The sequence below is a fragment of the Odocoileus virginianus genome, chromosome 14, assembly GCF_023699985.2.
Source record: "Odocoileus virginianus isolate 20LAN1187 ecotype Illinois chromosome 14, Ovbor_1.2, whole genome shotgun sequence".
In the NCBI taxonomy this organism is placed as follows: domain Eukaryota; kingdom Metazoa; phylum Chordata; class Mammalia; order Artiodactyla; family Cervidae; genus Odocoileus; species Odocoileus virginianus.
In genome coordinates this window covers 65553001-65570947 of record NC_069687.1, presented here as the reverse complement: position 1 = coordinate 65570947, position 17947 = coordinate 65553001, and the positions used below count along the sequence as shown (strand labels likewise).

The 17947-nt window shown below is 48.6% G+C and overlaps 1 protein-coding gene across 2 annotated transcripts in view; it reads right to left on the bottom strand.

The window, feature by feature from the left end:
• Positions 1-16795, bottom strand: part of LCP2 (lymphocyte cytosolic protein 2) — a 47349-nt gene extending 30554 nt beyond the window's left edge. The window contains exons 1-3 of one of the 2 annotated variants that reach the window (XM_070476850.1): positions 16440-16795; positions 11819-11881; positions 6827-6873 (exon numbers count right to left, since the gene is read on the bottom strand). In XM_070476850.1, coding sequence (XP_070332951.1) covers positions 6827-6873; positions 11819-11881; positions 16440-16517 — 188 coding nt within the window. In that variant the 5' untranslated portion in view covers positions 16518-16795. The remainder of the gene's footprint in view (positions 1-6826; positions 6874-11818; positions 11882-16439) is intronic. The other variant, XM_070476849.1, reaches the window with a different exon arrangement.
• Positions 16796-17947: the final 1152 nt, after the last annotated feature.

Below are 17947 nucleotides of genomic sequence, written 5' to 3'. Positions count from 1 at the left end.
GCCAGGAGCTCTGCCGGGGCTCAGGGCACCTCGGTGAACAAAACAAAGATCCCTGCTCTCGAGGAGCTTACTTGCTAGCGGAGACAGACAAACAGTGTACACTAGAGGAAGTGAAATTCAAGGTGAGAGCTGTGTGCACAAGCAGACAGCGGAGGTGCGGGCTGGGCAAAGGGGGCGGGAGCCGAGTGCGGTTACAATTGAAAAACCACCCAGCGGGCCTCTGGGAGGAGGTGACATTTCTGCAGGACCTGAAGTAGGGGGTACTGGGGAGCGGGTCGCCGCAGAGTAAGGGCGGTAAGGGAAGGCACCGGAGAAGCGGGGTGGCCCTGACCGGCGGGCGCCGCGGCTTTGATCCTGAAAAGACCTGCGGCTCTAGGCAACTCGTTAGGGTATCTTCAGCAGCCGGGCGGGAGGCCGCTTTGGCTCTAACTGGCGGAGGAAGGAAATGGCAAACCGCAGCCCCACAGAGGAGCTGCGCGAGCTGAGAGCCGCGGGGCCGGAGAGGGGCCGGCAGCCCAGCCTGACGCAGACGTGGGGCCCCCGGGCCCCCTGCTCTGCGGGCCTCAGAGCGCCCCCTCCCCGCGGCTGGGGCCGCTGGCTGCGGGGGGCGTGTGTGCAGGGCGACGCCTGGGCAGGGCAGCGGTGCTGGCGATCAGAGCTGAGGTTCTTGCACCTCTGCCTGCAAACCCTCGTGGCTGCCCCCACTCACTCCCACGCCCCCAGAGGACCAAGCGACAGTGAGTGGCCGGAGGTGACTCATCTCCCTCCTTCCCACAGACCCCAGGCCGCACTCAGCCCCGAGAGAGACCGACGGGGGCTGGGCAGCGGGTAGACATCTTTCTCTCAGCTCCGTCTTTAGCCGCAGCAGCGGAGCGGACCTTTCCGCAGGAAGCCAGGCCGTGGCAGCCGAGACCCCTAGCTCGCTGTGTGGTGGGGACGGGTCTCTGACTTCTCGGGTGGAGGCCTCCTCTGGTCCTGCTGGACGGTGCAGAGGTTGGGAGGGGGTCCTGCTGAGCGCGACTGCAGCCTCCTGCCCCCGGACAGAGCCCCTGGCCTGACCTCAGGCCAGGTATTGCCCTCCCTAGTCCTCCCTTCCTCATCAGCGAAACAGGAGGGCTGGCCCTAGCTGGAGAATCCCTGGCTGGCCTGCCCGTAGCCACACTCATGACCAGGCCCACTGGAGACTTAACCCATCAGAGCATCCAGGAGAGGCTGGGAGCCGCTGGATGCAGTCACAACAAGCGCCCCAGAGACATGGGTGGGTCCTGTGGGCTGAAAGCTTGTGAGATCACTCCTGTGATCTGGTCTTCTTGGACTTCTTTTTAAAAGAATAGAAATGGAGGAAGGGAGTGAGGTGGGGGAGCAGAAGCAGAACTCAGGCTCTCTGTCCTGTTGTGGCCCCTGTAGGCTCTCCCAGGACACGTGGGCTCCCTTCCCATGGTCCCTGTGTTCTGCCAGTGGGGATGGAGGCTCACAAGTGCGTCTTGAAATCAACTTTGCTAGTCACATAGAAGAAAGAAGGAAACTGGGAAAGAAAGGCAGGCAGGGAGGAAGAAAACAGAGCAGAATGGAAAGTGTCAGAGCCCACAGCACAAGGAAGAGTCAATGTTATTTCCCGAGCACTCTGTTTTGCTGCCTGTGTGACCATATGTCTCGTGCACAGCTGAAATGTTTTTCTTACCGAAGTTCGCATAGTGTGAGCTGTAGATGAGTTTCCCTGTCTCCTAGAGGGCTTGAGGGGACAGAGAGCTGCTCCCTTGACCCCAGTTTCAGAGGCATACCGCCCCCTCGCCTGGAGGCCCTCCTCCACCCCTCACCCCCTCCCTGCTCTCTGACATCACCCTGACCCCTCTCCCACCCCCCAGCCCACGTTCTCACACCCAATCTGGCTTTCACTTGCATTTCACCTTTCTTTAAAGGAACAAAATTCCTTCTTAAAGGCAAGTCTTCTGTGAACCAAGAGTCAAACCTTCCAGAATTCTGTCCTGTCACCTGAGGAGCCAGGAAGAAGCTAGGACATCAGTCTCCAGACTCAGGCCTCCAGGGGCGACCAGGCATGTGAGCGGGAGGCAAGAATCTGAGGGTCTCCCCCTTCTCAGCCCTGCCCTCCCGCTGACAGATTTACAAGTCTTATGTTACTTGTGCTGCGCAGTCATTTTGTGTAGTAGCCAGAAGAGTTGTTCTGTTACCAACAAGGACAGCAGGGCGCTGGGGAAGGTGTTTGTCAAGGCCCCATGCTGGTTTTTGACCTGGTGCTCTGGGCTCCCGTTGAGGAGGAGGGGCGGCAGTCAGTGGAATGGAGGCACTTTCCATGTAGGGAGGACGGGGCACCTGGACAGGGCTCCAGCCAATGAATGGGAGGGAAGGCATGTGTCGGACAGGGACTGGCCCTGTCCCCAGTCTGCTGGGAGTTGAGCACGTGTCCTGGACACAGTGCTGTGTTCAGCTCTGCGCCCTCCCTCCATCCTGCCCGCCATCCTTTGCTGTCTTTATATCTTAGGTAGGCGCTGAGCAGATAAGACAGGGAGCTGTCTCTGAGGTTAGGAGATGACAGCCTTTTCAGAAGACAGACAAATCAACAGGCACAACTGCCTTGTCTCTCTAACTGGATCTTAGCTTTTTCCATCCTAATTCCACTATGGATAATGGGGACAGTGATCATTGATGTTATAAAGAGAATCATCCAATACCTATCTGTTGCCTACATTACCACCACATCCTTACCCTCTTCTTATTTTTTTTTTAAGTTACACTGTATTATTTTAAACATAAAATTTATAGCATCAGAATTGCCTGGTGGTACACTGGATAACAGTCTGCCTGCCAATGCAGGGGACATGGGTTGAGTCTCTGCTCTGGGAGGAGCCCACATGCTGCGGGCAACTTAATCTCATGCACCATTAACTACCGAGCCGTTGCACCCCAGAGCCTGTGCTCTGCAACAAGAGAAGCCACAGCAAAGTGAAGCCCGCACACTGCAACTGCAGGGAACCCCCACTCAGCGTGATTAAAGAAAGCCCTCAAGCAACAACAAAGATCCAGTGCAAAAACAGCAACAAAAATTTACACCCTTAAAAAAAAAGACTCCAGTTGATCAGCAGAAGATTTTATCATGTATTCTATCATTTTAACTAGATCATGCTCAGTTCTACCATAGGTGCTAGGCTCGGTCCTCTAAAAGGATGTTACATTGTTTTATTTTAAAACTCTCCTCCGTCACATTGTCTGTGAGGTCTCTGGGGGAAACTATGCCTGAGACAGTCCTATGTCTGCAGACAGAGAACACTTTCCCACCAGAAACTGCCTTCTTACAAAATCCATTTAGTACTGACTTTTTAAAGCAGATTTAAGGAAATTGAGATATTCAGAGGAGTGTAATCTTGTTTTGGTCTACTGTACATAAACACAATTTCTTTTCTATAGCCCTTTAGGGAAATGGTCTAGGGCAAGTGGACCTGTGTACAAAGTAATGCAACAAATGAGCCCTGAATATCTATACACACAGGCAGCTTATGTGGACTGCCTCTCACTTACCCACGTACCCATATACACTGCTCCCTCTGAGTTCCTTCTTTCCTCTCCTCTAGATGAGAAAGCTGAGGCTCAGACTTGAAATGACTTGCCTGAGTCCCACAGCTGGTAGGAGGCAGAGCCTGCTTTAGAACCTGGCTTTGCCTTGCTCCAAAGCCCATGCCTTTCTATTCTTTCATCTTCCCCAGTTAGTAGGATAAAATAATTAGTAAAAATCTGAAATGGTGCTCATTGGGATTTTGCATTAAATGGCTGGAGTAGTTAATGCCTCTTCAGTACATTTTATTATATCTCCGTTATTTCTTCTAACTCTCTCACTGGTCCTTTGAGACAGGGTCTGTTATTGTCCCCATTTTACAGATGAGGAAGCTGAGGCTCAGGGAACTGTGATAACTTGTCCACAGACTCATAGTTAATGAATGGGAGAATTGGGTCTCAACTAGTCTGATCTCAGAGCCTGCATTTTACTCACTAAGCTCTCCTGTCTGCCTGTTGAGATCTGAAATAATATCTTTTTAAAAGAACATGCTCATGAAGTTCATGTAACCCATTCCTTCATTTTATACACTTGGAAACTCAGAGTACTCTAGGACTCATCCCAGGCACAGAGCTCACAGAGGTATAACTGAAAATTGGTACTTTTTATACCAATGCTCACACTCAGAATCACCTGATCAGGGCTGCCGGACCTTCCCTGGATGCCTTCCCCACCAGTTCGCCTGTCATGCTCCATGGATAGCCCTCGTGACTTGCCTTGGGGGGCAAACACACTGGAGAGCCAAGTTGTTGTTTTAGTTTTTAAATAACTGAAGAAATATCCCACCTTCACCTCATGTTGAGCTGCAGACATCAGCTCAACTCAGCCTTAAGATTTAAAAATGATCCTCCCAGTTGAAAGTGCCTTCCTCATCTCCTTCCTTCTACTGCTTCCTTCTACTGCTCTGATTGAATCCCCTCCTTCCAGCATCTTCCTAGCCACAGCCCTGGGAGAAGCGGCCGTCTCATAGCGAGATCATAGCCATCATTCCTAACCAGGCTCCATGCCTCCAACTGAGTCCTCCTCTCCATCATCTTTTACACACCCTGGAAAGAGTCAACATGCAGGTTTTACCTCAGTGTTCCCCCTGATGAACTCATTTCACCAACACTCTCAGACTCATAACAGCTCAAAGCATCCTTCACAATTATAACTAGTTACTGTGGTCTTTTTACTGCTCTCTCCCCCACGTGTACACCTCAATGCTCTGACCTACTTGCAGTTCCAGTAAACACACTGGTGTCATGCCTTTGCAATACAGTCCCCATTTCTAGAAACTCTTTCAATCATTTTTCATCTGACCACTCTCAATGTATTTCAAGATCCAAGTTAAGTTCCCTTCTTCCCCAAAGTCTTTCCTGATGCCACTTCTTGATTTTAAAACACTGTGTGGATCCAGCTTAATGTGTCTACAGGCTGACTCTGGCCCACTAGCCACCAGTTCTCACTGCAATATGTTAAGTTCTCTCCTTGACCTAGAACTGTGGCCTTTTCCTAGGGCATCACATCTATAATATCCAATATAATCGTCATCACTGTATCTAGCTATTGAGCCCTTGAAATGTGTCTAGTGCCTCTGAGGGGCTGAATGTTTTATTATTTTTTAAATCTTTATTTTTAGTTATTTGGCTGCACTGGTTCGTAGTTGTGGCATGCGAGATCTTTTAGTGTGGCAGGTGGGCTTTTTAGATACAGCGTGGGAACCCCTGGTTGTGGCATACAGGTTCTCATCCCATGACCAGGGATGGAACCCAGGCCCTGTGCATCAGGAGCATGGAGTGTTAGATCACTGGGCCACAGGGAAGTCCCTGAACTTTTAATTTAACTTAGATTTAAATAGCCATTTCGGACTAGGAAAAAATCTTTTAAAATCAATTATTCTTCAACAATAGTGGCCCCTGGAGACAGGCAGTACCAAAGGCAAATCCTTATTCCCTTCTTTTTCTTCACCCTTCCAGAGGAGGGAGACCTGAGAGTCGTATTTTTTCTTATTTCAGCTACTCTGGCAGCTCTCCCTACTCACAAAGCTTTTTACCTCCTATTTCACTGATCTACTTCCCTTTCATCGTTGTGAGCCCTAAGACGTTTAGAGCAAGAGAAAGGACCCCAGAGGGTGTCTGGAGTGGAGGTCTCAGACTAGGGGCCCCCACACTAAATCTAGCCCATAAAGATGCTTACTTTGGCATTCAAAATACTAAAAAATATTTGAATAACATTTAAAAATTGAGATATATTGCATAAAACTTGTATTTCTAGCTACTTGATAAATTTAAAGATTAGGCATTAAGACTTCCCTTGGAGGTACAGTGGTTAAGAATCTGTCTTGCAATGCAGGGGAGGCAGGTTTGATCCCTGATTGGGGATCCCACGTGCTTCAGGGCAACCAAGTCTGTACAGTGCACGAATGAGCCCATGCACCACAACTAGGGAATCCACGCACCACAACTAGGGAATCCACGCACCACAACTAGTGAATCCACGCACTACAACTAGGGAATCCATGCACCACAGCGAAATATCCCACCTGATGTAAGAAAGATCCTGAGTGCTGCAACTAAGACCCTATCGTTTTTCTTACAGCAGAAAAATATTTCTCCATATTGAAGCTTTATTCAAAGGTGGTAAAATGATTGGACTTTGTATTTTTCAGCCTGACCCATTCACACATTTCATTTTGGCTCCTGCAAGCATCCGAGTGTGAGACTTCTGCTAGAAGGGCAGAAAACATGGCACAGTGTGTGCACTGAAACTTCACATTTTAGCAGCCACATCAGACCTCAGAAATGGCCCCCCTTTCCTCAGAATTCTTCTCAACACGATGCCCATGGCAGCCACCCCAAAATGGTCATTATTGACAGACCAAAGGGAGTCCACTACCAGACTCATCTGGTCCAATGCTCTCATTTTACCGAGGTCCAAAAACCTGAAGCAATTACTGAGTTGGCGATGAAAACCATGATGAAACCTCAGATCTCTTGATTCTGGTGCTATTTTCAAAAGCCAACCCACCCCACTGGGGAGAGAGGAAATGAAAACATGGTCCAGAATCAAGCTTATCTTTGGCAAGAGCAGCCAAACACCAGCCGGACCAAAACCGTTACTCTTTTTCTCAACACGTTATGTAACTTCTCTTCCCGAACACTGCTCTCGCCTTCTTTCATCCTGATTGCTTTCCCATTCTAAGCTGACAGTGACAGAAAAGTGACTCAGCTCCCCAGTCTGCTCCCCGTCCCACCGCAGCCTCAGGTCAGTACTCACGGCACGCGGAGCTTAGGGAACTTCTGGATGTCATTCTCTGCCAGGCTCTGAAATGGAGACAGTGGTTGTTACAACCCACAGGAAGGGCTCCAGGCCAGGTGAGCATTCAGATGTGAAATGACAGCCGACAGCAGGACTGCAGCCAGCGCAAGAGGAGGCCCCATCCACCCGACCGAATAAACAGCTTCCAGATGGGGCACCAGAGCCCGCAGGCCCGGGACAGCCAGATCAGGTCACAGGGAGCCTGAAACTCAGATTTCACTGGACGTGGCCACGCTAGCCCCCAACCCCAGACCTCAGGCCCTCGGTCGCCGTGTGAGACAGCGGTGAGCAGCCGGCCTGGAGGAGTCTGTGCTCCATGGCCTCGTCCCAGCCCAGCTGCCTCCTTCACCTGAGGTGCTGGTAGAATTCTCTAGATGCGAGGAAGCAAAAGAGGCTGTCCTGAGGGAACCGAGAGGGGAAAGGAGAAAAAGACTCATGTTTGTAAAGAACTGACTCTGCCTCCTTACAACACCTTGATTAATCCTTGCATCAGCCCTGTGATGTAGCATTGTTTCATTTTAGTGAGAAAGTGGGGCCTGGGGGTGTAAGGGGATTTCAGCTTGCAGGCGATGGAGCTGGGGCTAGGACCCGGCTCTATGGCTTTCGTGGGCTATTTCCTTCTGCGAGCTTCCTCCTACCACATCTATGCCCTTTGGAGCCTTAGTGGCCTGTGTTGGAAGACAGGAGGGGAGGGAGAGAGACGAGGGAAGCCAAGAGGGTGGGACATGCTCCACAGACCCAAAGCTGAGGCCAAGCAGGGAGCCCTTTAACGGTCTAGTTGAGGCCGGGGGCCCAGCGGTCGGGGGAGCGCTGGAGTCGGACAGGCTGCTGTAGAATCTTGGTTCCCTCACTTAGCAGTCCCTGACTTGGGACAGACACTCAGTCTCGCTAAGCCTCAGCTTCCTTGTCTGTATAGCGGGAACCTTAACGATATGGACAGCTCCGTTTCAGGGGCCGTGAGGAAGTGTGTCCTGTGCTTGGCTTAGGGCCTGACAGACCTTTGAAGAGCGACAAACAGGGCTTAGGTGGGCAATTTCTGTCCCGGGGTGGGGAGCCCTGTCCTGGGGTCTGGCTGGCTATTGGAGGTTAGTTAGTGTCTTTGCTTCTTCTTCCGCTCTGGGCTGGGAGCTGCCTGGCAGGATTTTGGCTGCCTTCTGAGATGAGCTGGGCAAACTTCCCGTTAAGCCCAGCTGGCACTGGGGCTGGGGCATCTTAAAATGTGCTTATGGCCGCATCCACTCCAGCTCTTAGGAACAGAGTCTGACCCAGCCCCCATTCAGACCTTGCGACAGAGCTGGGAGGGAGGGTTTGGCAAGAGTCCTGAGACAATCAAGACTTTCATCAAACTTCTTAACTTCTTTTTTTTTAGCATCACTGAGCCATGGCATTCTGTCCCCTGGAACCACCCCTTTCTCACGGAGGATACCAAGACTTATGTTAGCAGTGTGGCATGAGGACTGGAGGGCTTCCTGGGAGTGGCCAGAGGGATGGATGCTGAGAACCAGGCAGGGGGCCATTGCCTTCTCTTCTGTTGAGTCAAAGATGTAAGCTGAGGGGATTTCAAGAAGCAGGTGAATGAAAAGGTAAGCATGTGAGTGTGGCTAGAAATACAGAGAAAGGCCTTTGAAACAGGGACAGAAATTGGAAGGAAAGATGGAAGATGGTAAACCTGTTTGGGCTTCCCCAAAGGTTCAAGCTGTAAAGAATCTGCCTGCAATCCAGGAGATGCCAGTTTGATCCCTGGATTGGGAAGATCCCCTGAAGGAGGAAATGGCTACCAACTCCAGTATTTTTACCTGGAGAATCCCACCGAAAAAGGAGCCTAGCAAACTACAGTCCGTGGGGTCACAAAGAGTCAGACATGACTGGGCAATTGGGCACACACAAACATGATGTCTGGAGAATTTTTCTATGTGATGTAACAGTGTAAAACCCCCTCCTCTACCTTCTTCAAACCTTGAGCAAAGTCTGGAAACTCCGAGTTACTTGTACAATGACTTGGAGTTAGACTAGTGGCTTTACAGGAATATGATTATGTGCTGAGTGTGTCCTTAAGAGGGACAAGAGAGCAGGAAAAGCTGAGAACTGGACCCAGCCTGGAGAGGCATTGTAGCAGACACTGTCGCTTGCCTACTCAATATCCACTATATTGCTCCCTTACTGATGGGATCTGGATTTTGTTCAAGGCAGTAAAAGGGTCCAGTTCAAAATATTTAACACCCTAGATTCTCTGGCATGTGACCGAGGTCATGGGACTCCATTGTGGCCAGTGAGATATAACCTGAAGTCTAACTGAATAAAGCTTTTGGGAAAGTACCCCTGAAAATAAAGGGGATGCAATCCCCATGCACTTTGCGTTTTTCACTCTTCGCCATCCCCCTCTCCCTCCTGCTTGGAGTGCAGGTGTAACGCCTGGAGATGGAGTGGCCCTCTTATAGCCGCTAGGAGAGACGCCACGGAGAGCTCCCACTGGCTCGGTGAGGCCTGAGCTCTTGAAGACTTCCTTTAGCATCTCTCTAGCCCCCAGTGCCCACCTCTAGACTTCTTGTCACTTGAGAAAGATAAGCCCCTCTTTGGGTAAGCCACTGTGGTTCAGTTTCTCTTTCATGCAGCCGCACACTTTTCTAACTGACACAGCTTCCAAGCACGTGGCCTCCTCTTCTTTAGCCCTTTGGGAGCATAGAACCTCCATGCCCTCACCAGACTCCTCAGTGGAAAACAAAATGCTGGCAGAACAGATTCAAGGGAGCTGCTCGCTCCTGCACTGAAGGAAGGAAAAGGAAGGCAGGACGGGAGGGAGGAAAGGACGGAGAAAGGGAGAGAATGGAGAGAAATGGAGGGGTGGAGGGTGAAGACGGCTGGGGCCCTCCATTTCCACCTTTACAGCAGAATGGCCCTGGCCGTCGTAACGCTGGGAAGGGTGGCAGCTGAGAGCTCAGAGCTCAGAGCAACACTCAGATCATACGCAGAGCATCTGGCATGGAAGGAGGTTTTAGCAGAAGCTGCCAGGGCAGGGCTGGGCTCTGCTCCCTACTCCCCTGGCTCCTTGAGCCCCTCTTTCTACTTCCTGTTGTTCACACAGTAATGAGAGTAAGCAGCATTCTTTGAGGACCTGGCACGTCCCAGATATCAGGGTAGAGAAGGCAAAGCTCCTCAACCAAGGCAACAACCCTGTCTCAATAGGCCTGAAGCTCACAAGAGGGGGGTGGGGGGACCCCCCAGAGCTGGGCTGAACTGTCACCCCCATCACTCAGTCCAGTGTGCTCCATTCCAGAGGAAGGAACAAGAAGTTCAGAGAGGGCATGGGCTTATTAGAGGTCACCCAGGGCCACGACCAGCCCCATCAAGAAAGAGGTCTTACTCCCTTTTGATTTAACCCTGAGAAGTCTCAGTTCTCAGTTCTGAAAGCATCTTTTAGCTAAAAGCTAAAAGAATGAAATATTCAGATTTAGCCGTAAGTTGCAAGAAGAATAACAATTAAATGCTCAAAGTCTATTGGCTTAAAGCCCAGTGCAAAGAAGTAACATTATTAAAAACTCAAGCGGTGTTAAATTAAAATAAATGTATGCTTTAGTCCAGTTACTAGGTGTGTGACAGAATAAATCCCATCACATTTCTGTACATGTTTCTCTAATTGCAATTGAAGTGGTGGTTAGAGCCTTCCTGGAGATAACTTTCTGCTATAAAACAAACTTCTGGGAGGCAGAAATCACATCTTAATCATCTCTACATTCCCAGCACATGGCATGGTCTGGTATATAAAAGGAGCCCAGGAAAGTCCTTGTTAAGTGAATGGCAGGGTGAATGACTGAATGTTTTACGTGAAACAGTGAATGAAGATGTCTTACATGGCACATGGAAGCAAAGGGGTCATAAGTTTGGTCTCAGTGTGAGACTTAAGTACTGCCCAGAAAGGAATAGATGACTGTATGGTAGTGAGCTGACTATCAGTGAAGGAATTCAAGAAGCTATTGGTAGCAGAGATGCAATACAGGAAATGGATTGGTGTACTGGGTGGAAAACTACCCTCTATGGCCCCTTCCATCCCTGAAACCTCATAGCCCAGTTTCCTTGCTTCTGCTGACCAGGTCTTGCAAGGAAACAGTCTGACTTATCTACTGAGTCCAAATCCAAATTGGGAACACTGACCCCCTGAGACCTTTGAAGGCTTGTTCCTGCTTCGTTTTTGAATAATGAATAAACACAACCAAAAGGGTTGGATTGGTGCAGTCAGGGCCTCCGTTACCCATTGGCAGAAGTGTCGTTCCAGGGGAAATGCTCAGACCGCCTCCCGGCCGCTGTCTAGTGGTTCAAACCCCAGTTGGAGCAGCAGCCCCTTCCCTGTAACGGCTTAGTCCTTAATATGGAGCTGCATCGCAGTATTACACTGGAAGCTTTTTGCAACATAAAGGAGTGGAGAAAACCATAACACATGTGTGTTAATTGGCACAAAACCAATGATGTGAATTTAGTAAAGAGAAAGAGGGACATAATTGAAATAAGGAGGGTGATTCTACCTTTATTCTAGTCAGCGAGGATGTTCCCTAGAGTGACAAATAAGAAAAGAGAATCTTCCATTCTCCCACGTGGCTGTTTTTCCCCTTGGCCTTCTCAGAGTATGAGTGCTGTTTGAATAGATTTTCAAGAGGGGTGTGTGTGTGTGTGTGTGTGTGTACTGTAATTTACTTCCTACTTACACTTTGACTTCAGAATGTACCTTAGTGTCAGTGAAAGATCTGGGAGGTATTCTAAATAGGAGGATCCTGAGAGGTGATGAGAGAGGTGCTCATACCAAACCCTGAGGAAGGCCTTGGGTTGTATGGGACCCTGAAGACAGGCATTGCCGCTGCGCAGCCTCAGAGGCAGGGTAGACCAGTGGCTCTGCAGCTATTGGTTAAAGTTACAAAATAGTTCTGGTCATAATGTGTTGAACTAGCAGCCAGCACTCACCAGAAAACGTGGCCCATCAATGTGATATTTCCTCACGACCTTTTCACAGTCCTTGTAGTTTAGCTGAAAAAGAGGACAGGAGATGCTTTCAGCGCAGTCAGGTTCATGCCATTGGTTCCCCTTCCTTGCCTGCCCCAGGAGCTCAGCAATTTGTGGTACTTGTGGCTAGCCAGGCTCCCCGCTCCCCTCCCTGTCTATCACAGGGGCCCTATCCTTACATCAGCCCCGCTTTCACTAACTAACCTCTTGGGACTTTAAAATGGAGAAATTGCCTGTCGAAGGCTTTGAGGCCAACCTCTACAGAAAGAATGCTGTTAGGGCTGCAAAGGGTTGGCCATACGCTCCTCCAGCAAATAGAAAAGAATTAAAAGAAGAAAATAAATAGTATCTATCATCTGGTCACCCAAAGACAACCTTGGTGAACATGGCAATGTGTCTCCTTCAGTGGTTTTTCCAAAGCATCTTTCTAAACATAATCAATGTTATCATTCATATTCAATCTCCTTATCTTGACTTTTTCTCTTGAAAAATAAAGGCACTGCCTCATGTTATTACAAAGTGATTTTGAACATTATTTTAATTTGCTCTATTGCTGAACATTTAGTTTCTTCCCAAAACTGCTGCTGTAACAGTGATAATTGAAACTTCTAATAATTACTGAACACTTGCTGTATGGTAGGCACCATTCTAAGTGTTTAAACCAATTTTAATCATTTAAGTTTCACATGTTTCAAATGGAGAGTCAAAGGCACAAAGAGTCAAGTAACTTATATAAGGTTCCATGGATAGGCAGGAGACAGAGGTGACACCTGGACTTTGGATCAAGGCTTTAATATCTCTATCAGGAATGTTCTCCTTTTAGTTACTAACAGTAAAACCTTCAAATGGTAAGTGAACAGACTTAAGAGAAGCTTAACCTACAAGATAGAAAAACATCATAGATATTCTTTTGCACAAAATTTTTTCTTCTATTTTAAATAGTCAAAGTTAGAGTCTCAGAATAGAATTACAGCCTCAGTGGGAATGATCATTTTTAGAACCTGTTGCTTTCCTAGAGTCATATCAATTGACAGTTGAAGCAGGTGTCTGTTTGACCTAGTCCTCAACAGTCTAAGCATTTAGAAATATGCTTTTGAAATATCTTTAAATTTGAGGTTTGTAGCTAGAGAATTTAAGGTAAAATGTTTGTCCTTGAGAACCTCAGCTTCTCCTCATAAGTATGGATTTCACGGTTTGTGGAGGCCTTCTTTTGGTGCAAACTTAAAATCATAACCTTTCCTTATGGCCAAGAAATCGAAAGAGTAAGTGCAATTGTTGTGAACCTCACGGTGTGACAGAGTAGGGTGAATATTAGAAAGCTCGGAAAAAATTATTTAGTGGTCTTTGGGAAGAAATCAGCTTCTGCATAGCCCCAAACACCCCTTTTATCCGTATTGCAACTGAGTGAAATTGTTCTTGAAATATTCAACTGCCTTTATTTTTTTTCCATTTATTTTTATTAGTTGGAGGCTAATTACTTTACAATATTGTAATGGGTTTTGTCATACATTGACATGAATCAGCCATGGATCAACTGCCTTTAATTCATCAATTTCACCATCAGCATTATCAGCTGAATCTCTGATTTTGCAGATTGCTGACTCGGACTCTAGATAGACAGACAGTCCTGCAGACTGGGGCCTGCCTGGAAGTTTGATTCTGAGTCAGTAATATCTTGGCCTGGGGGTAAGACCTCTGTCCTTTTAGCATGCATGCACGCATGCTCAGTCGCTTCAGTAGTATCCTACTCTTTGTGACCTTATGGGCTGTAGCTCACCAGGCTCCTCCATCCATGGGATTTTCCAAGCAAGAATACTGGAAAATCCAGGGGATTCCCTTCTCCAGGGGATCTTCCTGACCTAGGGATCGAACCCATGTGCCCTGCATTGCAGGCAGATCCTTTACTGACTGAGGTCCCAGGGAAGCCCTGTCTTTTTAGCATATACCCAGAATATTCTTATGAGTGACAAGCTCTGGTTGGTACTGCTCTGAGCAGGTACCTGGTGTTGTGGATAGGACAACTAAGGTCCAGAGAGTGGAAGGGACTGGCTGAAGGTCACAGTGAGTTGGGGGCACAGTTAGGATTAGATCTCATGGCTCTGATCCAGAGTCTTCTCCACTGTATGGTCCAAGGATCCCTTTCTGCTAAGTCAAAAGGAATTAGAGGACTTAAAGAAATAGAAAACATGACCTCAGTCCTCAAGTTCCAGACAAAGGATGAGCTGCACGTGTCTGAGATCGTAAGACACAGAAGCCCACTGGTCTGCAGGGAGCCCCCAGCCAGGGCCCAGTGAACAGAGTAGGAGAAAGGGAAGCTCGAACACGAACTGGCCCCCTCTCTGCTGGAGGCCTCACACACGCATTTCGTTTATTTATCCCAACAATCCCATGAGTTAGTCACTGTCAGTAGCTCTGTTTTACCGATGAGGAAGCCAAGGCTCAGAGAGGTGTAGTAACTAAGGGAGGGTCACCAAGCTCGCAGGTGGCAGAGTCAGGATTCAAGCCGAGGTATGGCTGACTCCAGAGCTGGTTGGGGAGGTGCCTCCAAGGGGGCCCTGGCCCCAGCACTTCATTAGAAAGTAGACCTGCTGGGATTTCCCTGGGGGTCCAGTGCCTGACTCCAAATATAGGGGGCTGAGAGATCCAGCATGTCACAACGCAGATCCTGCACACCACAACTAAAACCCAGCACAGTCAAGTAAAGAAATAAAAATAAATTAAAAGGAAGCAAAAGAAAATGGCATGCCTAAATCAGAAACATGACACACTCCTTGATTTATAAAAAAAGAAAGAAAGAAAAATTGTCTCTGCCAGTAGGACTTTGGTGGCTAAGATCCGTCCCCAAAGGACTCCACGGTCAGTTCACTTAGCATTTTCTCTCTGGGGGAGGTGAGATGCTCAGTATTTGAAGGGTGTCTATCTGGGTCTGTAGAAGGGCTGGAACTTCCTAGACCACAAACACCCTTCAGTCTCCTCATTCCTGCCTTCATGCTGGGAAGGGAACTTGTTCAGTTTCTGTGGACGTGATCTGGAGTCTAGGGTCTGTAAGAAGAAAATTCTCTCTTCCCCCAACTCAGGCAGAGAGCATCTGCGTGAATCATCCTGAGCTGCAGGCCATCTCCCTGTCCTAAATGGAACTTTGCCCTTGGATTCTTCAGTTGCTGCCCCAGGTTGTGCAATTCTCCTTCCCAGACTGAAGACTGGGCCTCTGGCCCATCAGCCTGTCCCCAAGTGTGCCCTTGCTAATTCTCAATTCTTTTCTCCTTTCTTTATTGATCTAATATGCCACTTTATAGCATCTTAGTAAATTTCACTGTGGCCCTCAGTTATTTGGTCTACATTTAAGAAAAAAGTATTTAGAATAAATACTTTTGACTCTTTCAAAAGTCGGCTGTCTCAACGATCTTTGCACCCGCTGTGCTGAAATCTGTTTATTATGGGTTCCAGTGAGGGAAAAATAATAGAAACGAGATGCACAACAAGCAGCAAATACAGGATCTGTGGGCTGTGCCTCTATCGTGCCACACCCAATTCAGCATTTTCACATTTTTCTTAGGGGAGAACAGTTGTGACACTAAATACTTTGGTACTTGTAGACCCCAGGTTTGGGTATGGGTTACAGGGAGTCTACCCCATACCAGGAAAAACATCGGAGGTCATGACTTAAAATCGTATCTTTGTGATATTCTGGAGTATCCACTGAATTGGATGCCAGCATCCAGAAATGGGAGCGTTAAGAGCTCAGTGGTCCCTCATGAGACATCGTATCCCTTGGATAGTCATAGAGGGTCATGTGGCTTGGGATCTGCCCGAGCAAGCCTGTGACCCATGACCCCCCCAGCAGATGACCAAACACAAGGATCCTTGAGCTCCTTCAAGACGAGAAGGCAGGACAGCAACACTCTGGTCTCAGCTCTGCCACAAGCTTGGCCCTGACCCTTCCCGGCAAATCTTTTCCTTTTCAGGGGACTCAGTTTCCCTAGCTATAACCTGAGGCTCATGTCATTTCCCAGCCTGCATCATAAGACCCTCGTGAAGTTCCCATGAGACTCTGTTTAGATAAGTGGTTAAAGTCACAAGCAATGACTTGCTCAGACGCCATCTCCAGCATCATTCATCATAGTCTTCCACCCTTCCTTTCGTCTCTCCAACCCCGCAAGGCTCCATATTTCCCTTTCGAGCAAGAAGCCTTGATCTCACTAGCAGTTATAGCAGTCTGAGTCTCAGGGCACGTTGAAACTGGACAGGTGTGACCAGAATCCTGCCTCCATCACATGCAGTCCCTGGGGCTTGGGTCCAGTTAGCTTCCTTGAGCTTATTTTGCAGCTGAGCCAGTAGGACAGCAATCCTGGAGCGAGTTAGACGCGACTGTGCTTGAAGAGGACAGACTCAAATCCTAGCTTGTAGTAGGTACTTGCCCCTTGAGGGCCTCCCTTCTCCCCAGAACATATGCAGAGAGCTCAGAGCTGCTCCCTCAGAGAGACTGCACAGGGCTGGAAGCTCCCCGCTGTCTTTCACGCCTCTCGCATTCTGCCTGCACTCCCTCTGCCCAGCCTCCCAGCCACCGAAGAGCAAGGCTCACCTTTTTGAAATAGTCTGCAAGGGTGTCAGGGTCCCAACTCAGGACCTCAGAGCGAAAGGGCACGTTCTTGAATGCCATGGCTGCTCGCTGAAGATGAAGCTCACCAGCTGAACACGGGCGCTGCACCCATGGACAGAGAACCCCAAATCCAGAGTGTGGAGGTGTCTTCAGCTCTTCCAACTCCCGGGCACCCTCTGGAAAACTCTAGTTGGAGCCGATGTCCTTTCTGTTGTAGCCAGATCCCAGAAAGCAACAGCTTCCTCTGCGAACAAATATGGTCTCTTCTCAGAAAACGACTCAGCAAGTTTCCTTTACCACTTCCTCTGCTGGGCCCTAAATAAGTAAACAAGGAAGCTCGGCTCTGGGGACTCAAGAGGCAGAAAGAGCTGCAGGCTGGCAATTCCCCACTGGGCCCCATCCACCCCAGCCCAGTAGGAGGAGCGATGAAGGGGACTTAGACACCCAAGTAGGTTTCCTTTGAAATCCCTGGCATCCATATGTTTAAACCACATTCCTGCCTGGGTGGGTGTTTGCAGATGAAAAATCTAATTTGACGGTTCACCTAAAATACAGACACTCTCCCACATCAGTGAAGGGGAAGGAACATGACCTTTAGTGCTCTCCAACCGCCACTCAGTTTCTCTCAAAAGTGTAAAGTTGAGCTTCTTTAGCTGCCCCTTATAGTTACTGCAAGTGGATCCTCTGAGTAAGTGAGCTGGGGTCCAGAACTGGAGCACCACTGGGAAGCCCTGGGCTTCATTTCTTTCTTTCTTTCTTTCTTTCATCTTCTTCTTCATTTGTTTAGTTGGTGGCACCAGATCTTACTTGCAACACACAGGATCTTTGGGTGCGGCATGTGGGATCTAGTTCCCTGACCAGGGATTGAACCTGGGCCCCCTGCTTTGTGAGCATGAAGTCTTAACCACTGGACCAGCAGGACAATCCCCAGGCTTCATTTCAGATATACCTGTCTCCTTGCTGGGCAACCTCAGGCAAGGACTTAAACTCTAGGAAGCTCAGTTTCCATATGTGTAAAACAGGAACAGAAAAATTGCTTCATATGCACATAAAACTTTAGATGCGTTTAACTAGACGAACTTAAGAAAGGAAAAAAATAACAATTGCTACTGATGTTGCCATATAGTCTAGTCACTATTGTTCCCTCTAGACATTCTATCTGCTATTTGTTCAGCCACGTTTCTATCTAAAGAGCACAGCCCTGGAGACAGGAGATGGGAGTCTGGGTTCTCTGTCGGTTCCTCAGACCCTGTGCACTTCTCATAGCTGAGCATCTCCTTGACTGAGGGTGAACCCAGTGTCAAAAGCAAACGTATCTACCTGTGTAACACCACAGGATCCAAACACGAGTTCACCACTCTATCTAGTGCTCCACAGACACACACAGACGGTCTGTCCTGATGTCTGAGTCTGTTGCATTCCCTGAGTTGGCCCCTGAAGTGATGCCTTCCTTAAGCTTTTTCAAAGATCGCTTTGGCCATGCAGTTTCC